The sequence below is a fragment of the Papilio polytes genome, unplaced genomic scaffold, assembly GCF_000836215.1.
Source record: "Papilio polytes unplaced genomic scaffold, Ppol_1.0 DF823923.1, whole genome shotgun sequence".
In the NCBI taxonomy this organism is placed as follows: domain Eukaryota; kingdom Metazoa; phylum Arthropoda; class Insecta; order Lepidoptera; family Papilionidae; genus Papilio; species Papilio polytes.
In genome coordinates this window covers 1,287,827-1,313,955 of record NW_013525281.1, presented here as the reverse complement: position 1 = coordinate 1,313,955, position 26,129 = coordinate 1,287,827, and the positions used below count along the sequence as shown (strand labels likewise).

General features: G+C 34.8%; 2 protein-coding genes and 1 non-coding gene across 3 annotated transcripts; 1 reads left to right on the top strand and 2 right to left on the bottom strand.

Annotated features, from left to right (window-relative positions):
- The first annotated feature begins 801 nt into the window (after nt 1-801).
- On the top strand, nt 802-11,310 carry LOC106102462 (nicalin-1). The gene is made up of 10 exons (XM_013281951.1): nt 802-1,109; nt 2,364-2,551; nt 2,995-3,181; nt 4,097-4,224; nt 4,804-5,016; nt 6,117-6,338; nt 7,255-7,422; nt 7,626-7,719; nt 8,269-8,398; nt 9,017-11,310. Exons 1-10 carry the CDS (start codon nt 935-937, stop codon nt 9,156-9,158), a joined length of 1,647 nt encoding a protein of 548 aa, XP_013137405.1. The 5' UTR covers nt 802-934; the 3' UTR covers nt 9,159-11,310.
- Nucleotides 11,311-13,078: 1,768 nt separating this feature from the next.
- Nucleotides 13,079-25,289, bottom strand: LOC106102520 (hemocyte protein-glutamine gamma-glutamyltransferase-like). Its single transcript, XM_013282030.1, has 15 exons — nt 25,161-25,289; nt 23,111-23,195; nt 21,829-21,959; nt 21,418-21,536; nt 18,105-18,237; nt 17,850-18,033; nt 17,372-17,589; nt 16,810-17,016; nt 16,168-16,387; nt 15,433-15,591; nt 14,982-15,102; nt 14,638-14,746; nt 14,351-14,511; nt 13,862-14,053; nt 13,079-13,414 (listed from the first exon to the last, which is right to left on the bottom strand). Exons 2-15 carry the CDS (start codon nt 23,179-23,181, stop codon nt 13,322-13,324), a joined length of 2,118 nt encoding a protein of 705 aa, XP_013137484.1. The 5' UTR covers nt 23,182-23,195; nt 25,161-25,289; the 3' UTR covers nt 13,079-13,321.
- On the bottom strand, nt 22,904-22,975 carry Trnap-cgg. The gene has a single exon. It is a non-coding gene; the product is annotated as a tRNA-Pro (tRNA).
- Nucleotides 25,290-26,129: the final 840 nt, after the last annotated feature.

Here is a 26,129-nt window from a genome sequence, read left to right as displayed (position 1 = left end):
CTGAGTTATCGCCAATTTTGAGGGAGACTCCATACAAATTTTCAGAGAAAACGTTCTAATTGCGCCAAAAACATCGATACAAGATAAATATAACGTTATAAGGTATGCATTTACTGATACAAAGCACATTTAAGCAAAAAAAGAGACATTTCAAACATCAGATAAAGTTGTCTATGGAGCAACTTGATTCAGCCCAATGTGCGCCGCCAGCTGAAGGCTTTCATGAAAAATTACTTTGGAAAATTTTTCGTTCAATTTTTTTCCATCAATTTAGGTGGCTTATTTAAAATGTAATTCGATCATTTTTATGATGAAATCTTTGAAATTCGATGTTCTATCTAATTTGATGAAAGCGGTTGGATATTTGTTATTATTAGTATAAACTATTAACTGATTTTTGTTCGTTGTTACATATATAGTGAAATATGGGCCCGACAAATTAAAAGCCTTTGAATAAGTGTTCTTCAGAGCATACTACTAATTAAATATAAAATTTTTAGTATTTCGAAAGTTCCAAAACCTAACCAACATTACAATGTTCACTTTGACTTTGACGTTGACATTGATGGCCGTCAAGCCGTCATCCGTAACTTGCCTTCATATTGCCTCTCAGAGTTCAGGCAGAGTGGCAACAGTTTTTCTTAATGTAGTTTTAGATTTGCATATTATAATTTGAAATAGTTTACCTGAGATACAAAAAAATAGAAAACTTCGTTTAAAAAAATAATATAAAAACAATCATAATAAATAATTTATTTTTGCAGGTTTCAAGTAAAGAACGAAACGAAAAGCATAGACAATCATTCTCTGTCAAGTCACGCTAATGTCATTGACCCGTTTTATCACACGTAGAGTATCTAATTGGATTATATTTAATAAAATTATATATTTTTAAGTTAACATTGTGTAAAGAATTTAAAAATTAGTCTCCACAATGTGGCTGGACGAAGCGGATGGTTTTGCAGAGATATTTAGGGGCTATTTACCCTATTATTTGCTTGTTGCTCTGCCCATATTTATTATCATGTCTCCAGTAAATCCAGTGGCAGCATCACATGAATTTTCTGTATATAGAATGCAACAATATGACCTTCACTCCTTACCCCATGGTGAGTTTAAAAAATAATTACAATTATAATTTATCATTTGTTAAAAATCGTCGAACTATGAAATAAGGTTATATTTTTAATCCCAATGTAAACCGCCTAATCTTATGTCAAGATGTCCTTATTTACTATGTGATATATTTTATCATTCATATTTAGGTCATCTTTCAGTCGAAAATTGTAAAACATCGAAGAATATGTCAAAAAATAACCCCCATACTGTCAATTTTATCGATTTTTTATTTATGACTAACTTTTTAATGATGAGAACATAACCAAGTCAGTATTAAGTTTGAAAATAGATGACTACAAAGGTAAAGGAACACAAGAAAGTATGGATTGATATGAAAGAAAATATGTTTAAGAAGGTAGTAAATTCAGATGAAGATTGATACAGATGTATATAAGAGCAGCACATACTGTGCCAACCCTCCCTGGGGAAAGTGCAAGTTGATGATGAGTTTATGACCTTTCAATCTTACTTCTTACTAATACTATAAATTTGAAACTTTAGATGGATGGATGTACGTTTGTCGAGTTTGTAGCCTAAACAACTCAATGGATTTCAATGAAATTTGGCATAGATATAGGGGGTAGTCTGGAAGAACACATAGGCTATTCACTTTTGTTTTTTTAATTCCAAGCGGACAGAGTTGCGGGCGAAACCTAGTGTACTAATAATTGAAATGATGCATGAAATAGGTCTTGTTTCAACTATGAAGACTTATTATGGTGTCATTAATTTTATTGGAGCTACTCATGGCTTTTTGATGTCACCATTGGGTTGCTAGCATAAAAATATGTAATTTAGCACTTATTACTGAAGTTGCCAGTTATCAATATTTAACATGAAACTAATCTTCTTATTGGTAGGAAGCCATATGTATAAAATTGTGTGACATTCTCAATTACCTTAATCTTTTATGATTCAATGACTCTGTAGGTCACAAGTTTATTATTTTTACATTTTAATGAAGCTTATGTATAAGAAAACCTTAACTCTAAAAATATTTAAGCCTCCTACACTTCAGTTTCAACTGCATAGTTTTAATTGTCAATTCTTAACAATAGTATAGTTTGACTGGTATAGTAGGCTTGATATCACATATATAAAATGAATAAAACATATTTTGTCAATTATTTTGCATACACTTTTGACATATTTATTACCACCTATCCACCTGACAAGTTGCCTTTTATAATTATGATATAATAGCCCTAACTGTGTTAGTTTTACTTATTATCTGTATTTATTAGGTTGTCGAAGTGCTAGCTTCAATCTAGAGGGTCGGTCGCTGTCGTCATGGAGCACGGCACGACACTGTGTGGTGGCTCGCCTACAGGACATCACTATTGAACAGTTTGTGGAAATAAGGAGTAAATCTCCGGCCCTCTTGCTGGTGCTGCCTAAAAATAATACTGAACTGACAGATGAACAAAAAGAGGTAAGGTTTCTGTGAAATGTTTTATTTTAATTAAAAGATTTAATAGTTAATGTATGTATATAGATGTATGTGTATAAAAGAAATTCTACTTTTTGTCAATGTATGTATTGGAGTACTAGAAGTCCAATTTCTCTCTGATCTGTTGTCTATGGGCAACAATAGCTTTGCTATTTCAACAAATTTAAGTGGCTGCTTGCATAATTGTCACTTTATGATAAAATACAAACAGAAGTTATTAATTGAAGCCTGTGTTGTGTTTAAAAAAATCTTAATAATAATATTGTTTTATTACATGTTTTTGTCTTTGGACTTTGTTATGTCCTTCCTTGTCAATTTTTTTAAATATAAAGAGGGAAACAAGTGCCCATCGCTGCCTATAGATATTCACAATTTTAGTATGTTGTGTTTTGTTAATTAACGCATATCTTGGCATGTATTTCCAGCACATCCAACTCCTGGAAATGGCGATGGTTCAACAAGAAATGTTAGCTCCTGTTTACTTTGCTAAATGGTCCCCTGAGTTTGAGGAAATCCTAGACGATCTGCAGCACAGTTTTATAACTGATGAAAAATCTGGCACTGCTTTAGAGGCAATGTTTAATACAGTCTCTTCAAATGGATATCAAATCGGTAAGTGTTTTTTTTATACTGTAGAGCAAATGAGCAGCAGATTGTATATAGTTGTTGCAATTTATTTGGCAAAACTATGACAGTGTTTTGTTGTTTAATAAATGCAAAAATATAAACCTTTCCTTTTTAAATCATTAGTAATGATTATCAAAGTGACAATAAAAGCAAGAGTTTTATAAATATCTTAAAAATATCCGATTACTACTAAATTCCCATAAGAAAGTAAATACTTCTCAAATATATGGCGACATTATACGTGAAACTATTGCTTGGATTATTTACTATACAATATTGGCATAGGGTAGCGAACCTTTTGGGTAATCCCAATCATTGGCAATATGGTACTTAACTATAGTAATGTTTAATTTAATAAAGGCAGAAATGCTATCAAATAAAATTGACTATGCCATTATAGAAAGCATTCCTCAAATAAATTAAAAACATTTTAACAGTGGTAGACCCTGTTTTAACATCTTCGCATGAATGGGTCAGTTCGCCCGGTGTAATACCACGACCACACAGAACACAGGTGTGAAGTGCAATTCCGCGTTTCGTCTGATGAGTGTGGTGCCGGAGGCCTAAGAGGAAAGGATGGGAAGGAAAAATGGATTTGACGGTGGAAGAGACGCATAGGAAAGAGAAATGTCTTTTTGTGGGTATCCTTCTCCGTCAATTAAGGGTAGGCAACGCATCTGCAATTGCGGATGTTTATGGGCAGCGGTCGCTTTCCATTTCGATGGATTCAGGTGGCCGCTTGCGGTTTGCCACCTTATGTTATAAAAAAAAATTTCATAGTCAAAAATAAGGGTTTAGTATAATAGTCGTTTTTTTATTACATTAACTTATATTTTAATGCTTATAATAATGTATTAAGAATTTAAATTGTATGTATTAATTAGTAAATGATGTCTCCAGTGGTATCAGCTCCAACTCCACAGAAGTTGGAGTCGAAGCCGGTGACACTGCACGGCAAGCTGATGGGCAAGTCGGCAGCGCAGACTATTGTGATTGCAGCACATTATGATGCAGCAGGACTTGTACCTGTAAGACTTTATCTTTCTATACTAATACACGAAAGTGTAAACACAGATATTTGTTATGTAGGAGGTCGGCAATCACAGCTTATTTTTTAATAATAAGCCCCACACTTACACTTATGATCTTCTATCTATACTCTATACTTATCTATTGATATCTATATCTATCTATATTCTATATTATTTATATATCTATATTATAATAAAGCGTAAACACACACTTCTTTGTTGCCTAAGATATCAGCAATTACATGTTTTTGAATAATTCTTTTTTTTAATAAACAGACCTACATTTACGTCACGCTTTAGGCTATATATTTTCACGCCAATAAACTTAAGGGGTAAAGAGACCATAAGTTGCTGCCAACATCAAGGAAACAAGATTGACATGGTTTGTCATGTCATGTCAATTTGACATTTGCTATTGATAATTTGACACATGTAAACAATAAAATAAAATAATTTTATGCGGATGAAGTCGCACGGGAACAGCTAGCTATATATTTCAACCTATTTACTTAAGCTACTAGATTTAAGATTCAATATATTTTTATTATAGGTTGTTTTTTTTTTTGTTTTTAACAGGAATTAGCTCAAGGTGCGGATTCAAATGCATCAGGAGCAGTAGCAGTTCTAGAACTAGCTAGAATCTTCTCTCGTTTGTATTCGAGTGCGGCAGTACGAGGTGGACCTTCATTATTGTTCATGCTGACTTCTGTGGGCCATTCACTGAATTATTTCTCTACAAAAAAATGGCTTGAAGAACAATTGGATGCCACCGATGCATCTTTGTTACAAGTAAGTTGCAGGAAAATTTAAATTTACCCAAATTATTGTTGTTTTACTGGTCTTCTTCTATCTTGCTATATGGTTTTTTGTATGTATTGAAATAATTTAAAAACTACTGGGCAGATTTCAAAAATTCTTTTATTACTAAAAGGCTATCAATGAGTAACATAGGCTATGTTTTTTACTATTTTTTAACTCCACATGGACATAGTCGCGAGCAATAGCTAGTATATAACATTGTGATTGAATAAAAGAAATTGTGTAATATAAGATTAACTTTTGCCAGTGAATTTGTTCCTGCTAAAAAATAATTATTAGCATATTGTACTACGTTACGCAGTTTTTGGATATATGTGGTAAAAAAACATCCAACCAAACTTTTGCATTTAAAATAATTAATGCAAAGTTAGGTACGAAGGAATGCCCATTTTCGAGCGACTAAAACGCGACCAGAGTTGACATGAGACAATTGACGTCAATCGTCTTATTCTATTCATAACACACGCTCAGATGTCACTTCGATGTAAAAAACAACAAAGTATCTCAAGGTCAAAAAGTCAAAAATCGATTCATTTTTATTATTCCTGGTACAAATAAGAGGTAATTAATAATTCTATTCATTAATTTCTTATTTTAAAGTTGTTTTTGATATCGTGTTTACAGTAAAATACTTCAAGAGTGTATTTCTATATAAACTAACGTAAATGAATTGTGTATTGTCAACACAGCGACGCCATATTAGATAAGCCACTTGCTGCGACCAATAGTGTGCGTTTTAGAATAAGTTCTAAAACGCACACTATTGGTCGTTTTAAAACGCACACTATTGTATACTTAGCGAGGGAATTTGAAAAAAGACACTTTTTAATTAATAATTTTTGCCACTAAATCACATTATATTAAAAAAAATCTTCGCAGGAATGTTTTTATAGTAATAAAGTATACTTAAAAAAAGTTTGGTACAATTTGGCGTCATATGCATATTGCCTATTATCCTTCGTGTGCAATAAAGATATTCACTTATTTTCTTATTATATTATTCTTATAATTTACGCAATTTAACATTTTTCAATATTTTTTCATTACATATATGTATATATGAATTCCAGGATGTTTCTTTCGTCCTGTGCCTGGACTCTATATCTTCGGCGGGGTTGAGGCTGCACGTGTCGAAGCCGCCGCGCGCGGGCGGCGCCGCGCACTCGCTGCAGGCGCGGCTGCGCGCGCCGCTCGTGCACAAGAAGATCAACCTCGCGGACGAGCTGCTGGCCTGGCACCACGAGCGCTTCAGCATCCGGAGGATGACCGCCTTCACGCTCAGCTCACTGCAGGTATGGGCTTCATATCTATACTATTATAATAAAGCGTAAACACACACTTTGTTGCCTAAGATGTCAGCAATTACAGCTTATTTTTCAATAATTATTTTTTTAAATAAAAGCCCAACACTTACGTCACGCTTTAGGCTATATATTTTCACGCCATTTTTTGGGGATAAATATTTTGGATAAAAACCCTAATGTGGGAGAGAGACCATAAGTTGCTGCCAACATCAAGGAAGCAAAGTTGTAACAGTGGTAGTGCCCGCTTTAACATCTTAGCACGAATGGGCCGGCACGCCCGGTGTAATACCACGACCACACAGAAGGCAGGCGTGAAATGGAAGCAATTCCGTGTTTCGTCTGATGAGTGTGGTGCCGGAGGCCTAATTTTAGTCCCTTTCTCTTTACCACCCTTTTATTAGAAGAAGAGGATGGGAAGAGGAAGTGGATTTGACGGTGGAGGATATGCATAGGAAGGGGAAATGTCCTCTGTCTCCTCCTCCGTGGGATAAGGGTAGGCAACGCATCTGCAATTGCGGATGTCTATGGGCAGCGGTCGCTTCGGATTGAGGTGGCCGCTTGCTCGTTTGCCACCTTATGTTATAAAAAAAAAAAAAAAAAGGTTGTCAAGGTTTGTCATGTCATTTTGATATGACGGCTGATAGAGATGTATGGAAGAGCAGCAAATACTGTGCCGACCCTCCGTAAGGGATGAGGGCAAGTGGATGATGTAATCTTTAATAAATAATACATATTGGAGTTTCAGACTATCCTCTACATAAACCAAATTTCATCGATATCCGTTCAGTTTAGACTACAAACTGACGAACATCGTATTTTTAATAGTAAGATGATTGAAAGAATTCCGTAATTCGAACATTTAGGTAAATGTACCTATAGTTGACCTACAAGTGAACTTCCTCAGAGTCACAAAGAGGTAGGTCGCAGCAGTATCCTGGACACCTCCTCCGAGGAGTCTCTGAAGCAGCTGGTGTCCAACATCGTGGTGACGGCGCGCGCGCTCGCCTCGCACATATACAACCTCACGGATGAACTCAATGATGAGGATGCAGCTTTGTATGACGAGGCTTTGGTAACTATACACTTTTACTTCCTTTTATATTTATTTAACAAAACATATTAAAATATATATACATAATGTTAGATATTTCGACACAAATGACTTGAATGAATCCGTACGCGTGGAATTAAAACTGTTAATCATTTCTTTAATATGGTTTTTATTGTTTTGTAATAGATATTATATGACGTTTTTTTAATATGTTGTTTCTGTAGGGTGTAGACGAGGCAGCAGTCAAGCACTGGTACGAGTACTTGTCGTCGCAGCCGCGGGCGCCGCACATCATCACCACGATACCACCGAATACAGGTATATATAAATAACTAACACCCGTAATCCAGAAGTGTAGGCAGTACAAGAACCGTTATACTTCGATACTACATTTCACTCTTTAATCAATTATTATTTTAAAATTATCAGTCTTTCCAAGTCAGCTTTTTTTACTATTTATTTCTTTTCTATTGTTGCGATTAATGTCTTATGGCATGGTTTTATTTCGCCAATTACCGTTCACATTTTGGCTTGCACCTTTTCCTGGTTTGCACTTTGCTAGTACAGTTGGTCAGTGGCGCTCAATAACTGAACTGGCAACCAAGCATACAAGAACGGATCCAGGTTTGGCGCTAGGGGGGGGGGTCATGACCCCTATTAACCCCCCCCCCTCGATCCGTCGTTGCAGGCTTAGTGTGAACGCTAAATGGTGTCAGTGATTCCATACAGTCTATATCGTTGCAACTGTCCAACTGTGTTGGTTTAGTGTGCACCGGGTATTATCCCAGTTATGGTGTTCAACTGTACTGGCCAAGTGTGAACCGGGGATTATGCCAGTTGAGGTGACAAACATTACTGGTATGTCAGGTGTGACTGGCGCGCTGGAGCGGGCGCTGTCCCGCTACGTGGACGTGACGCTGAGCGTACACGCCATAGACAAGCGCGAGCCGGAGTACGTGCTGTACGCGCCGCTCGCCGCGCAGCTCTACGTCTACAGGTCAGTAGAATAATGTACTATTGTGACAAATTAATAAAATATAGCCTATGTTACTCACTGATAACTTAGCTTTTTAATGGTGAAAGAATTTTTGAAATCGGACCAGTAGTTTTGGAGTTATTTCAACACATATAAACGTAGAAATCTTTCCCCTTTGTATTACTAGCTTTCGCCCGCGACTCCGTCCGTGTGAATTAAAAAAAAACAAAAGTGAGTAGTCTATGTGTTCTTCCAGATTATCGTCTAAATCTATACCAAATTTCATCGATATCCGTTGAGTCGTTTAGGCTACAAACTCTAACAAACATCCATCCATCTAAACTTTCACATTTATAATATTGCTGTTCGAAAAAAATTTAAAACTTTTATTTAAATGTTAAAATTCAAACCAATAATGAAGGCCTTTGCTATTGGATAACAATTACCGGTAATCTTGCTTCTTAACTGTTATTGGCAAGGATTTGTCCGTTATCTAATGAAAATTTGTAATACAGTCTATAGTGTCGTAGTTTCAGAGTTTTTATATAAAAAATTCTGGCTCTTAGTTTTATTTTAGCGTACATACCCTTTAGTTATAAGGAAAAATTCATATTTTCTAACATGTTCCTTTTATTTTAGCGTCAAACCTGCAGTTTTCGATCTCATCTTAACTCTAGCGATAGTAGCATATCTAAGCGTAGTTTACTTCGCTATACAAATGTTCCCAAAGTTTTATGAAGAATATGCTAAATTTGTAACAGGCAAAGTTAAAGTGAATTAGTTTTATTGAAAACTGTGTGCGATTTTGAACTCTAATCGATTGGGATAAGATAGTTTGTGTGGTTTCGCAAATAAAAGACATTAAATGAGTGATTTTAAAGTAATTCTCGTATCATTAACATGCTAATTTTTAAAAGAAATTCTTATGAATAGTTTTCCTTTAAAAAAAAAATATTTTAACAGTATACATTTTCCTATATTAAGAAGGAAATTGAGATAAAAGATGATATCGATCTGGAGAACGGAAACTGGTGCATGCACCTAACTTGTATAATGACATATCCACATAACTATGAAAATTGAGTCATTCCTCTTATTATTTTATGAAATATCAATCATATTAAGAAAATATATAACTATATTAAATTTCATTATCGCACACAGTTACTATCATAAGAGTTGAACAATGTTTTAATTTTATTTTAGTGAATTTATAAAGTACAGTTGATCCAGTAAACTATTAAACTACTTTTTAGTTATTGCATAAAAACATATTCATGGTATTAAAAAAAATGTGGGCCAAAGATGGTCCCTTGAGGGAGTCACGCGAATTTTACTTGAAAATTGGTCCTTGTGTTTATTTTATTAACATGTATTGCATTTAAATTATAAAAAAGGTATAATTCAGTACAATTAGTGTACTTTAATGTGTTTTATTTATATTTGTATATTAAAATATTATAATTGACAATATCGAACGCTTTAGTTAAATCTAAATTTTTTATTGGATCATCTGTACTGTATATTTGTTAAAGCATCAAAGAAATACAAACTCAAATACGAGTCATAGATTACGAAGTTTTTTGTTTTTAATATTAAGGAAAATAAATTATGAAAAATAAATGGTTATTAAGGTAATTCGATAAAAAGCAATATATCTTATGTATTGGTGATTGAATTTGGGAATGTCTTTCTGTATATAACTTCTATGTTTTATTTCGCCGTCCTCACTTCAAGTTCCTTTGACAGTAAAGTATATAATATATTGAAGTATAGCCTGACCAATAATATAAAATTCCTACAGCCTTAAAGTTAAACTTAGGAATAAACTGAGTATAAGTGAAATTTTCACTAATATTCGTATGGTTTTTAGTGTTTTGGCTATTATGTACACTTCCTTATGTATGCAAAATAATCATAGAATGGTCAAATGTTATATTTGACACTTTTAACCAAAATTTTCAAAAACTACGAAACTGTTACTTTTTTAATTTCGATTGACTTATTATGGTAATGTCAATCGAATGTGAAAATATATTTCTCTTTTTGATCGACATCCCAAAAGAGGTACTCAATTCGTCTGTATGTTTTTTTTTTATTTTAAACACTAAGGTTACAAAAACTCACGAAAAACATTTTTCACATTTATTCCATTCATGTTTGAAGCTCGTATCGATTCTTTAATCGATTTTTCTAAGCAAGTCGACGCACTATGAATTTAAAATTGACAGCTGTCAAATATGACGTAATGAAGTGGTATTTTTCCGCTATATGGCAAGGATTTTTATATTTCTGGTTCAGGTTGTTTCCGCAACATATCTAAAAACGTAGATATATAAACTATAGATGAAGTGTTCCTAACAATTTGACGTTTATTATTGAATCGAATTTCGAGTCATTTAGTCATTAATAACTAACTGTTGCACACGACTTCGTCCGCGTGAAATTAAAAATATATAACCTATGTTATTCACTGATAACGTAGCTTTTTCATGATAAAAGAATTTTTCAAATCGGTTGTGGTTTTTGATTTATTTCAGTACATAAAAAAACATAGATGGAATGACAAAATATCTATAGATTGTATATCTATGTCTATAACATAAAATAGCTACGTGAGATGCTCACTTAAGTTATAAGGTGTGTGAAGATAACTTGATTTAAGTTAAAGTTTCGAACAATAAGTTCCGCTTATCTAGTGTTCGTAATCGATTAGTATTTACGATCTCTTTGTAAATTAAAATATTTCTTTGAAATGTTTCATGCAATGTGACTTTTTTCTTTTATTTACTCTTTTTTACGTAAGTAAATCTTTTGTTTGTTTATAAGAATATATACATTTTTCTTTAAACAATAGTACAGTCAGGGAATTCGACGGTGACCCAACTTGAAGCTATAATTGAGTTTTGTCAGTACACGGTTAATTTTTAAAATGTAAAAAAATATGTTACTCAGTGATAACGTAGCTTTTTAATGATGCAAGTTTTTTTGAAATCGGCACAGTTTTTGAGTTATTACAATATGTACAAAAATACAAATCTTTCCTATTTATATTTGTAAGACAGTGTTTGTCTCGTTGCAAGGAAATAGGTAATTATTCTGTAAGTCGTACACCGAGATGTTCCCCGACTGTACTTATGTCTTAGATAGGCCTACCATTATTAAGTTTACGACAAGCATAATATATTTTCACACGTATTTAATCTGCAATTGATTTTCTAATTTTTTTCATATGTATATTTGAATTTTATCCTAAATGCGAAATGAATCGAAGAATTCAATTATTTGAAGATTTTCCTACAAATATAATTCAAAGAAACCTTTAGAGTAAGAGTATTTTCTTTATTAAGCCGCTTTTAGACAGTGTTGCCAGAGAAGTGTAGCTGTGACCGTCAGATTGTGAATATCGACAATTTATTAACTTACTAGTTAAGTAACAAATATTTATTAAAGCGGATACAAATACAATGTGGTAAACGATAAAGCACCTGAATTCGCCATAATAGCGAAGAGGTCGGCATCCATAGACATCTGCATTTGCAGACACGCGGCCTACCTCTAATCGAGAAAAACGACGGATAGAAATATTTATCGTAAATAACCACACCTTCTACTAAATACACTTTACCCAAAATGTTCTTTTAAGAACATTCTGGAAATCGTTAGTAGACTACAATAACAGGTTCATAAAATGACGGTGACACGGCCAAATACTGAAATGAATTTAGATACTTCGCTTACTTTCCGTTTAAAATCTTATAGACTTCAAAAGTAAGGATTATAGAGTTTAAGCGTGGTCTTATCTTTAGGATGCTTGTATGAAATGGCGTTTCAGTATTCGGCCGATAGTTACATAAAGTTACCATATACCGCATAATTTAGTTTAACAGTTTTATGGAAATCTATTCTTTATTTTCCCTGTTAATGAACATTGGTAATATTGTACATTGTATTTGTTACTTGTTCTTAAAGTTGGATGTGTTAGCGCAGTGTAAACCAACACTGATCTCAATAAATGGGTAGGCTTTGTTTGAAAACGTCTTTGATTCGTTCTGAAACCGACATTTAATCCGTTAGACATGAGTCAAATGTATAACAGCTAAGGAGCGACCTCTTGTTTTGATTTTTTCTTAATGTCGTGTCTCTTGCATATTTATCGGGCTAAGGACCTGTTCCACTGGCGATTGAGGCTCGTATAGCTTAAAAATGACGTCATTGTCAGATAAAGTAGCAAAATCCGATATTTCCATTACAAACACACATTCAGTTATCAGACAGGCCCTTAATATTCTTGTTTATATCCGTCTGTATATGGATTCTGTATTTATAATTAGTTGGAATCCTTACTACTGGTAAAACGCAACCGTCAGCCCCAAAATGGCGGAATTAAAATAGTGTTTTGTGTCTGAATTCCTTATAGCCTGTCCATTTTTAGAGGTCAGTGATCTTACAAGTACATTTTGCAGTGATTGTTAAACAAAATGTGTACATTGCATGGAATTGAAATAAACTTTTGTTTCTGATTTGTTTGTTTTCTTTTTTAATCTGTAAAATATATCATTAAGTATTTTTATACGCATTAAAATATAGTACGGAAAAATGCAATTTAATGAACCATTCGACTTTGGCCATTTGGAATGGAAAAAGTATAGAAAAAAAAACATTTTAAAAATTGTAATATTTATTCCAATAGAATAACTAAATCGTATAAAAATATAATCTCTGAAACTTACATATAAATGTTTAATAACCAGCTTAAATCTGAGTAAAAGCTACCTTTTGCAATAAATGTTGCCATACATACGGCGTATTTGCATAATAAATACAATAAAAAATTATCACGTAAAAAAATAAAAAAAATCTACTCTTAAATACAAAAAGTAGATAATAATTATAACAATATTTAAACACATTTTTTGTGAAGCAGTCTTAATGCAAACTAATTTATCCTTCCAAGACTTCAACGCTCGCCGCTCCGGTGATGTCCTTCAGTTCGACAGATTTGAATGTTGCAATAATATTTATGGTCCCCAGTTTCTGTAAAAGATGTAAATTGTTGAACAACTGGAAATCTTTGTGTCTTTATTCCGTAATGTTTTAAATCGTGGTCCCTTTAGTCACAACTAATGATCGAATTCGACTTATACTAAAAGGTGGCAAAGAGCTTATGCCCACTGAAATTCGTTTAAAAATAGAGAAGTTACCGTTTCACATTTGCCTCGTGTTGCCTTTAATCAACAGAAAAGGGGACGCAAAATAATTCCCTTACTTGAGTCTTCCTTCTGTAAAATCCCCTTGCCCTCCCCATCCTTTATAAGAAAAGGTTAGAAAGCGAAAGCGGAAAATAAAATTAGATCAGGCACGCACACTCCTAAAACTTCACGAGGAACACTTGAAGGGTGTCTTTATGACGGTTTTGCACAGGTCGAGCCTATTGCAAAAGTTATGGACTTTGTCAGTATTAAAAAGTAGGAAACTGATTACCGTAGGTTGTAAGGGTAGTTGTGAAGTGACGAGCGCGCGCGGGGCGGTGTCGGGCGCGGCGATGCGCGTCGTGCGTCCCTCCAGGCCGGACGACGTGATGCGGAACTCGCAGCCCGACAGCGCGCGGTTTAACGGATTCATGAAAGATAGAACCGCTAAGCTCGGTTGGCCGATGATCAGGTCCTCGTTAAACTGCAAATAAATGGGGAATAAGAACTATTATGGCAACACTTTGCTATGTCAAAATATTGTCTATGATTTTTTGACAGTTCAAAATAGAGTTTTGATCATGGACAAGTCGTTTGACATGAGAATATGTCAAATTAAATTATGTCAGCTCACTAACGCCCTTCTGTTATATACTGTTAAAAAGCTGTCACCTGTCATATCATTTTGGACATTTATGAGCCCATGTATTTTATAGATGCCCCTCTACAAGTATGTATATTGTTTGACTATTGCAAGCTGTAACGATCTAAGTGTAATTACTTTAATATCGATGTTAGGCTTCAGCACTTGGAAGTCGTCGTCGTCGGCCCACGACTGCTTGGTCTCGTCCACAATAGCCATTGCTGAGATCTTCATATTGCAGTACTCTACCAGCTTGGGTAGATATTCGTCGGCTGCCACTGAGATACTGATTTCTTCGCCTACCAATTACACATAGATTACTTAGCATTAAAACTTTTTCAAGGCGAGGTGAGGGGGGGATCTGCTTATTTCACTGGCGTCAAAGGAATCTAAAATACTTAATTTAAAGAATTTACACAACTTACGTTTCCCTGGTCCTACAAAGATTTTTCCTTCCACCTTCTTTACAACCTCTGATTTAACACCATTGTAGAACACACTGGTCGCCGACAGCGCTGCTTTTATGTTACGGCCCTAAAAAACAGTCAGAGTTTTAGTGAAATAACTAAATAAGAAACATTTCTGTGCTTTGTCAAAAAACCACTAACTGAAGAATAATTAATACATCAAAATGAATTTATTTATGATCAAGGGTTTAGTTCTTTTTTTAAGTTTTAACTATTTCTACATGCCTAAAACGTGCATATACAAAAACAGAAACGGTAATTTTTTTGTTAATGTTTTAGTAGAGGAAACTAAGGTCACATACCTCTCCGGAGGTATTCTCAATATCAACAGTGACCCTAAAGTTCTGTCCGATGGGCACCGTGTCGATGTCCCTCAGCTTGAATGTGATCTCGTTGCTGAGGTTGCCAGCTATCGCGTAGTACCTGTCATGTTGCCAGGTTGGAAAACGATTGATTTTTAGTTATTGCCATATGAAAAAATCTAATGTGTGTAAATCTAACCGTAACATTAATAACCTTGCTTCCTTAATGTTGGCAGCTTGTAGTTTATGGTCCCTTTCCCGCATGAAGGTTTTTGCCAAATCATTTACCCTCTAAGTTTAATAGGGTGAAAATATATAGCCGAACGTATGACGTAAGTGTAGGGCTTTTTATTAAAGAAAAAAATATTTAAAAATATACTGTAATTGACATCTTACGCCACAAAGAAGTGTGTGTTTACTTTTTTTTTATATTAATATATATTAGACTCACCTCTTAGCCCTCTCGGAGTAGCGCACTCCGTTCATGAGCGCCAGTCTCTCGGAGGCGGTGCCCTCGCGGTGCTTGTACTCGCCCGTGATGTCCTGTCTGTCCTCGTCGCCCAGAGGATCGAACACGTACGGCTTCTTGGTGAGGACCATACGCCCGATGCTAGGAAAATGTCACTTTGTTTTATAGGAAATTAAAGTTTTTTTTTTTATATAGGATTGGCAACAAAACATGTTAATGGTTGAATCTTAGTTAAAATTATACTAATATAATAAATGCGAAAGTTTAAATGGATGGATGTTTGTAGCCTAAACGGCTGAATGGATTTCGATGAAATTTGGCATAGATATAGAGCATAGTCTGGAAGAAAACATTGGCTATTCACTTTTGTTTCTTTCAATTCTACGCTGATGGAGTCGCGGGCGAAAGCTAGTTTGTTTTTAAAATGTTTCATTTATAGGCAAACACAACATTCATAGAAAGAAAAACAATGTGCAATTACCTAACATCTAAAAAGTTACAACCAGTCTTCAGTAACATAAAATAATAATGCCATTTGTGCGGTTTTGATGGGAAAAAAATCCGTTAATTTCCTAAGGAATGACGCAGTATCAGAAAAAAAATATCTATTTCCGGTAAACTATCAATACTTGAACGGTAAGGTAACATGTGTGCTTTTTTAAACCAGAAAGTAATGTTTTTCGTTGTTTTAAAAAGATTCCCTCGAATAAAACTCACTGGTAGTTATTAGTGTCGACCATAGAGAATCCAGTCTCCGCGTCAGGGTCTTTCCTCCAGCGCATGAGGTCCGCGTTGACAGACGCCAGCATGAACTCCACGTCATATCCTAGACCGATGACACCCTGCTTGATGGCCTCCAGTGGCGCTGGACCGCATTGGTACAGTCCTGATGATGTCTCTTGTGGTGTCGCGTCTATTGCTTGCCAGCCACCGTAACCTGAGATTATTAACATGGCATTGTAACAGTGGTAGAGCCCGCTTTAACATCTTCCGAAGAATGGTTCGGCTTGCTCGCTAGAATCCAACGACCACACAGAAGACTGTCGTGAAGTTGGAGCAATTCCGCGTTACGTCTGATGAGCGTGTATACTGGAGGCTTAATTTTAGTCCCTTTCCCTTTCCACCTATTCTTATAAGAAAATGATGGAAAGGGAAACTGAATTTCACAGTGAAGTTATATATGAAGAGGAAATATCCTCTTTATGTGCGTCTCCTCTGTCGATTAGAGGTAGGCAATGCATATGCAATTGCGAATGTCTATGGGCAGATTCGCCAAATTTGGCGGATTCAGGTGGTCGCTTGGACGTTCGCCGCTTAATGACATAAAAAATATATCTATAACGTCCATGATATACAGACCTGGTGGTAGATCAGGTCGCGCCATCCAGACATCGTTCCACACGTGATAGTTCCAGATGGAGTCAGCTCCGTTAACGTTGTTTGGATCGTAATCCAACTCCTCCATAGTCTCAGTGTAATACTTGTCCACAGTCAGGGAGCTGTTAGCGTCATGAGCTGATACAAGGTTGGAGACGACACGGGAAGGTATACCGAGCGCGCGGCAAGCTGGATAGAAAAGAGATTATTCAGTTACCTTATTAAAACTAACTTTAGATATTATACTACTCGTATTTTAATAAAATAAACACGGCTTGAATCCCTTGAAAAATTCGGTATAGGCACAGACCAATATTAAACCCGTCCGCTTTTGTTCGCTTTTTCCGGTAAGTTAAGCGGTGTTTTATAATTATTATAGATAATTTTATTGCATAGTTTTTAAACTAGAGCTACAATTATTTGGCCGCTAACATCGATAACCTTTGACTTTAACTATCTTCATTGTTCTTGTAATATTCGGTTCCCTTTTAGCCATTGGCATATAATGTAAATAGACATTTTAAATTTCTTAGTAATATCTCACCCGTGGTGACAACTCCAGCGAAGACCCAACATTGTCCGTAAGGCACCTCCTGCTGCGTCTCCAAGTACTGGGCGAGGATATCGACAGAGCCGGTCCACTCAGCAGGCGCGGTCCCGTCCTCGTACTCCCCGTCCCAGCGGCCGACCAGCACACCCGCGTCGTCGTTAGAGTTCACGATACGGGATATAACACGCGCCATCTTCACGGGGTCGCCACGTCTAAAAAGAATTGCAATTGCAAGAGAGCAAGAATATAGAATTGGAAATTACTGATCTTTTAATATACAACGATAGGAAAGGAGCTAAGCTATACTACATGCATGAATCGTGTAATTTATTCTCCATTAAAGGTGTGGTAAGGTAGATGCACGAAAGAGTAAACATGTGGAGATCATGCAAGAGAAGTTAAGGCGTCCTTCCTTTCAAGGTGTGTAATTGTATGGTTCTTTTTTGTAAGATTAACAACAGACTTTACTCACTGGTGGAATGGCATTTCAGCTCTGTCAAGCATGAACATGCATGCCGGCAGTACAGCGGCATCAAACTGTCCGTAAAACCAGGGTTTCCCACGCGTGGTCTTGATCGGTCCCACCCACACTTTACCCACGTCATTAAGAACATACTCTTGCAGCAGACCAGTGTCTTCCATATACGTTTGGTCATCTGAAGAGTACAATAGATTATTTGCAACTTGCTGTCAGAAATTAGAATTGATCAAAAAATGCCATACGTACCAGGGTTCCATGGGTTGAATAGAATATAGATATCCTGGTCGAAGTCATAGAAGGCCTTGGTGGATGAACTTTTCAGTCTGGTGATAACGCGGAGTGCCCAGGAGCCTACGGGAGCTGTGACAGGTGTGGACACCTACAAGCATTATAATAAAAAATCAAAATTCTTCCGTGACTTTCAAATAATAATTAGTTTTAGGTAGACTTTTTTTCTCCAGGTATTAAAAGATTCACACTTTATAACAGCTTGTGCTAGCTATGAGCACACGTTTGCTGAGTAGGCGATAGACAGACCCACTGTGGGTAGGAGCGTTTGAATCGTTGATATCTAAAGCTCCGTTTTGTTGACATTGTATTGAGTACACTATATATATCTCTTGATAAATCGCGTACTCTTCTAAAGTTTGAATAGCACTGTATAAAAAATAATGCTACCTAATTGAGACCAGTTTTCCATACTTATTATCCAATTACGGAATATTACGTTTGTTTTTTTGTACATTTTTGCCTAAACGTGACTGAATTTTAATAATTGGTCTTTTTTGTTAGCTCGCTAATAAATAAACAATATGCAAATTTTAGCAGAGATATGTGATTTGAATATCGAGACTTAAGACTTCATACATACTTTTTAAACTTTAAACAAGTTTAGAAAGGACATTTGGTTATCTATACTAATGTTATAAAGAGGAAAGATTTGCATTTCTGTATGTATTGAAATAACTCAAAAACTTCTGGACCGATTAAAAAAATTCTTTCACAATTAGAAAAGAAATTTATCTGAGAGTAATGATTTATAAAACTAAATGTAAACATTTTAATCATTAACGAGTTGGATTTAAAATAAATGTACGTACTTTTAGACATTACTATAATCGTAACACAAACAATGTTTATTTTGATCAATCCACCGATTCCCGCCAGGAATGGCGCGCTTATACTTACTTCTGATTGACATTGACAGATGTCATAGAGACGGGACGTGTGTGCCATAGTGTGCCATGTGTGATCTAGTGTTGGACTCTCCGGCACGGTACCGATTTATTCTTAATAGTACAATTAAAATTATTCTATAAATCTACCGACAAATGTAACTACTTTTTTGACCTGTTTTCAATAATTCACTTTTTATACATTGTATTATTTATACAATTAAAGTGAAAAATGAGACATTTTTTTATTCCTTAAAAACCGGATTTGTAAATAACTATTAATTAAATCGCTGCGTACTAATAATAAGCCAATAAGATGAAGGAAAAATATAATAAAATAGGATATTTAGTTACTCGTTTTACATATAAATGACAATATTCAAATTACTATGTTCGCGCGTCCGCTTTTAGACCGCACCTTGACCGGACGAATTACTTTTAGAGACTAAACAAACACAGACGGTCCAAAGTTTAGTCCGTATATGTTTATTTGCAAATGTAATAAAATTGGAGCGTCTGTTTTTAATATCAAAAGAAATATTCCAGATTTTGGGAAGATGATGTACTCGTATTTACGTTGCTGATAACGAAAATCGTGTTTAAATTTTTTTGTCTGTCTGTCCGCAAACCGCGTTTGTCTTACTTGAACTTCTTGTTTGAACTTAACTAAAATTATTACTTAGAAGACAATTCTAATATTCATTATAATGTAGAGAATTTAATGACGACAATAATAATAGCAAAATCCAATTCGATTACGTACGGCTGTAATAGTAATAAATGTTTATTCACACTCATTATTTGCAATGGTTCTGCAGGTCATTATTAATTTGAGAAAACAGGGTTTTTTTAATTCATGAGTTTTAACTATGAATCTATCGGTTCCAACTACTATAAGAGTGAAAATCGAAAAGATTAATACCTGATTTTGCACTACCCATCCCTAGTGAGTTGTCAAATGCATCATCAAACCATTCCTTATTAAGACAAACTATATTATAACCTTTTTTTGGGAAAACCTAATTATTATTTTAATTACGAGTAATGTGGTTTTCAAGCTACGGAATTTTATTTCGTCTGGTCTTAAATACACTTAAATAAACGTCGTGTTATTACCAAAAATAATTGGTAAATAAACAGGAAACATTTTTGTTAATTATGAAGGAAAATGTGTTAAAACAAGACATTCATTATCTTCCATTCTGAATTATATAACCTTGAGTTAGAAATACGAAAAATTTATTAAGTATAGTAGTTGTTGAATTATGCTTATTAATAACTAGTTGTTGCTCGCGGATTCGCCCGCGTGAAATTTAACAAAATAGTAAAAATACCGGTCCTAGTTTATGAGTTATTTCTATACATTATCTTTATAATATAAGTACAGATAAGTATAGATTGAGGGCAAGTTTAAATGGGTAGTGGAACAACAATCCTTAATAAACTCTACCAATAAATGGAACATTTACAAAGAAAAGACAGACAAGAAAGGCAAGAAAGACTAGACTATCCCACAACTGTAGTCTCGATTTGATTGCTATGAAACATATAGAGGTGCGCACACTACTCCATTTGTAGTTGTGCAACTAAACAGTTGAATTGGCTGCGAAACAAGCGACAATAGTACAGCAGTTGTGCGATAGTTTATTCAAAACTAGCTTTCGCCCGCGACTCCGTCCGCGTAGAATTAAAAAAAACAAAAGTGAGTAGCCTATGTGTTCTTCTAGACTATCCTCTACATCTGTACACAATTTCATCGAAATCCGTTCAGCCGTTTAGGCTACAAACTCTAACAAACATCAATCCATCTAAACTTTCGCATTTATAATATTAGTATGATATCTATAAACAGTCTGTGTAAAGTGCTTAAATTGTTTTAAAAAAAATATCAATAGGAGCCGCGATGAATCTGTAATTAGGATTTAATATTCCTTTAACGGAATTGTATTTCAGTTGACTTCAGTTTCATATTTATAGCAAGGTCGAATTTTATCCGTCCATCTTAAAGGTTAGAAGTAACTATTATTTGGTTGGATTTTTAAAGTTAATGTATTTTACTATACACATTTTGTATTCAACGAAGTTTGGATTTAAAATCGCTTCGACCATCAAAATCGCAAATCGCATTTCTGTACTCCTATATGGGTAAAGCAAATGTACATTTTTATTACCTTACATCGTCTTACGACAGAACAAGAGCTATCTCGTTCATCATCTATATATCCTATAATCTATCTAATAAAATATTTTTAAATGAAAGATTTGTTTGCATTGAATAGTTACTATATCTAAGACAGGTCACACACGTTAGGTATCACATGTCACCTTTAACTGCACATGTGTGTGACCTGTATTAGGGTGATACTAAGAAGATAGTTTCTGACCTCAAATGAGACGGTGTCTGACTGCACATCTAGAAGCTTCGCGGTCCAAGTGTGCTTATCGGTGATGGCGTCTCGGTGGATGAACATCGAGCCTTGTGTGTCCATCTGGGGTTTATCACCTGTGCAGGACAAGACATTGCGTAAAAACGTTCGTACAAGAGCAACAATGTTACATATCGTTACGTTAAGGATGGGAAGGAAAAGTGGATTTGCCGGCGGAGGAGACGCGTAGGAAGGGGAAATGTCCTCTTTATGTGCGTCTCCTCCTCCGTCAATTAAGGGTAACGCATCTGCAATTGCGGATGTTTGTGGGCAGTGGTCGCTTTCCATTTCGGTGGATTCAGGTGGCCGCTTGCTCGTTTGCCACCTTATATTAAAACAACAACTATATTCCTAAATCTTCAAACTTACCAAGTGTGAACATAAGTTGCACGATATCTTCATTTTCATCAAAAGGCCGCGTGAAACGAACGACACCGTTGAACGGCTGACCGCGACGCACGATCGTTGTTGTAGGATTCTCATCGTTCACCGTCTCAAATCTAAAGAAAAAAGTCATAGATGATATAAAAAAAGAAACATAATACATACTGAGTACAACTACCACTGTGAGACTGAGGCTACAGGATGTCACAATAGACTAGTAATAATACAGGGTGTAAAATAGATGATGACATTTGTATATATTTTGATAGCAGCCCTAGTGGTAGAGAAGGTAAGAAGTAAAAGGTTAGCATAGCATGGTATGAGGAGGGATGAATCGCATGATACAAGGGGAACGTTAGTTATGGTTGTGGAGGGTATACCGGTAGAGGGAGACCTAGAAAGAGATGGATGGATTGCGTAATAGGTGACATAATCAAAAACGGAGTGATGACTGAGATGACGTATGATAGATTTATTTGGAGGACAAAAACCTGTTGCGTCGACCTTACGGGAGTAGGATAAGGAGAAAGATGAAACTGGTATATATGTTGAAGACTTCGAGATTGAGGAGGCGATTTGCTGAAAGCATTTGCAACATGAGTCGAATAAAAATCAACCCAATAGCATACTAGGTTATCTAAAGTTACAAGCACTACGCGCCAGGTGGCGAATTCTCTTGTTAAATTATCCTCGGGTTGACGGAATAAAATATGTCGTTAAATAAACCGGTTGAGGCATAATAAAAATTACCGACAATATAATTAAATGCAATTAAAATTGAAAAAAAACTGATTTATTGCTTTGTTTGTACAATAATTAGAATTCTAACCATTTATACAAGTAAATTAACTTCTCATAAGATTAAACGCTTTAGTGAGCGTAGAATTGATCAAATTGAGTCAGAAAGTAAAAAAAAAAACTTAAAAGTCAAAGAAAGTCCTATGTCATGACATACCAAATCAGATTGAAAATGACTACCAGCTAAAATAGAGAAAAGAGTAATCTTTTAGATCTTTGTTAAAGTAAAAGAATGGTTTGCATGCTTACGCTAGAGTAACATGGGCTCGTCCGGGATTTGAACCCGGGACCTCTCGCACCCGAAGCGAGAATCATACCCCTAGACCAACGAGCCATGGAAATAACAATCACAAATCTAATAATCTTCCTTTTTGTGTTTGGAAAAACCAAACACGATGCGTCGACAACACGGAATAAATAGGATAAAGTAGGGGAGATGTTGATTTGTTGTTTTCAATACATTACTCACTTGATAGTATTGTGTGGCTGCGCGTTCTCTTTAGGGTAGAAATGAACAACATCCACTTGCAAAGGTTCCATTTTATAGAAATTATCTAAAACAAAAGAATGTTTATGATAAAATATGTACTTAAATCAGTATCAAATAGTTTCTGCCCGCGATTTCGTCCGCGTGGTATTAAAAAAAAGTAAGTAGCCTGTGTTCTTTTAGACTAGAGGATATGCAAAATAACACCGAGATCCGTTCAGCAGTTTGGTCTTACTTCTTACTATTTCTTATCTTACTAATATTATAAATGCGAAAGTTTATATGGATGGATGTTTGTTTGTTAGAGTTTGTAGACTAAACTGCTGAACGGATCTCGATGAAATTCGGCATAGATGTAGAGTATGGTCTGGAAGTTAGGAGGCTACTTAGTTTTTTTTTTAATTTCACGCGGACAAAGTCTTGGGCGAAAGCTAGTATTAGATAAGATCATGTCGCTAGCAGTCTCTGTAAACAAAAAATAATACTAATAACTGTAAAATTTGAAAAATTCAGTTTGATTTTTGTTCATTGTCAAAGGCGCTGTGAAAGTCCGCTTATCTTACTAATGGATGGATGATTGTTACGGCATATCTCCAGAACAGCTTAACACAAAGACTACTAATGAAGTTTTTTTTAATAAATGCGAACGGAGTCGCGGGCAACATGTATATCACAAATTTTCCGCTTCGAATCGTTGTGAAAATCGAGTCTTTGAGTGGCCAAGAAGCCATAGTAATAGATTATGTCATAGTATGTTTAGCGTGCGAATTATTTTTAACCGTGCATGCATTTGTCGATGATCTAAACGGTTATGCATTTTACTATCATTGACTACAGATTAAATCTACGTTTAAACCTAACAATAATACATAATTATAGGCTACAGATGTAATCTCGGTACTTCCCCTAAGGTTTATCTTCTGTGAATTTAATTATAATTGGAATAAATAAAAAATAAAAGTGAGTTTGTTTCCATGAAACTATTAATACTAATGATATAAAGAGGAAAGATTTGTATTTTTGTATGTATTCGATTCACGCAAAAACTTTTTTTTTTTTTTAAATATTCTTTCACTATCAAAAAGGTAATTTATCTGTGAGTAACATTGGCTACATTTTATTATTACTAATGTTGAAGAACTATTAATAAACTGTTTCTAGACCCGACGTTAAAGATTATAATTTTTTAACTTTTCTCGGCTTACGCTGTCCAAACCGTTAGACATATATAAAAATGATGTATGAAATTATTGTAAATTAGTTATAATTAATTTTGGTTTTTGAACATATGTAATCTCTTAATTCTTATTGTTTATGTCTATAAAATGGATATGCAAATACGTCTGGCATATTCATCAGTTTGTAATTTCCCACGCAGGTGCTCAGAGCCTATCCGAAGTTAGGGATGCCTAGGCCATAGTCAATGCTGGCTCACTGCGAGTTGACATCACACATATCGTTGAAATTTTCGTCGATATGTGCAGAGCTTACGTTTTTTTACCGTAAAAACGTTGGGTAAATTATTTAAATATGACATTTGAAAATCGAATAACACATTTTTACTTGGCGGAATTCGAACCCAGGATAAATAATACAAGTCAAGTGCAACCTCTGAGCCACCGACGCTCCTATCCTGTTTTATAATTCCAGTGAAAGCTTTGGCAAGAAAAGCACGTTAAGTGTTAATACATACGATTACGTGCTACGCGTGTTATGAATGAATAAGTTAGGAATTACATCTAGAAGAAATCTACACTTAGTTTTGAGTTAAATTAAAAAAAACGGATTGATGTTTTCAACAATTTGTACGAATTATTTTACATTAAAAATTATGATAATTTTTGAAATTTATTTATGAAATGACATTTTGGATTTTTTTAATTTCATAATTTCGATTCTTGAAATGTGAGAAAAAAAAAATGAGTATTTTTTTTGCATAATTTTATAGAATTTACTATGATGTTAAAACAGCAAGATAAAAGAAGTCAATTATCAAAGTTCGTATATTTTATAATGTTAAAAAATTAATTACCGTATACTGTTTAAAAACAAACACAATCACAGCACAACACTGTCTAAAATATTAATCGAAACATATAAGTGTTTCAGAACGAACAAGTCAACTGTGGGTGCGCGCGCGCAAAACTGACGCCAGATTTTGGGACGCGCCGGGTATATCTTCAGAAACGGCCAGTGGCGCCGGCTTTGTAGTACAACCATGATTTAAACACTTTCACGGATAAGTCCTGTTCATTCATCATTAGTCATCAGAGTGTTGGGACAAATTATTCTACTATACACAGGCCTTCCCCGAAACCTAAAATATCTTGTACACAGAAACTTTTTAAATAAAAAAGACACTTTTTATTCTTTTATTATTATTTAAAATGACAAAGGTCTACTATATGAAAATGTATTTATAGGGTAATTATTTAATCTAATAAAGGATTAAATTGTAATCTATTACAATGATAAGAATTTCTTTATATCGTTTACAAGGTTTTAAATCAAGCGACTTCGTCCGCATGAAAATGTAAAGATAGCGCATGTTACTCACAGATAAATTACTTATCTAACGGTGAAAGAATTTTTAAAATCGGCCTAGTAGTTTTTGAGTTATTTCAATACAAACAAAAATCTAAATCTTTCCTCTTTATCATATTAGTATAGATATACTTTACTTTTATTGTGTATTAAATGTCGCATAGAGGATGCAATTATCAGACGATGATCTTATCTTTAAGGTGTTTGAAATTTTCTCCTTTCCGAAGTCCATCCATCAGAATTAATCAACAGCAAGACATGAAGACAGATGATGACAGTTAATTATGGTATGTGATGAATAATAATACTTTGTATAGATGTATTAGAACATAGTTCCCCAAACTTTTTTGTATCGTAGACCCCTTGCCTTATTTTTCCGTGTCGGGTACACCCCCTACTTACCTGATATTGATTTCTTGTAAATTAGTAAACTGTAGGGAAGTTTAGTGTTAAAAAC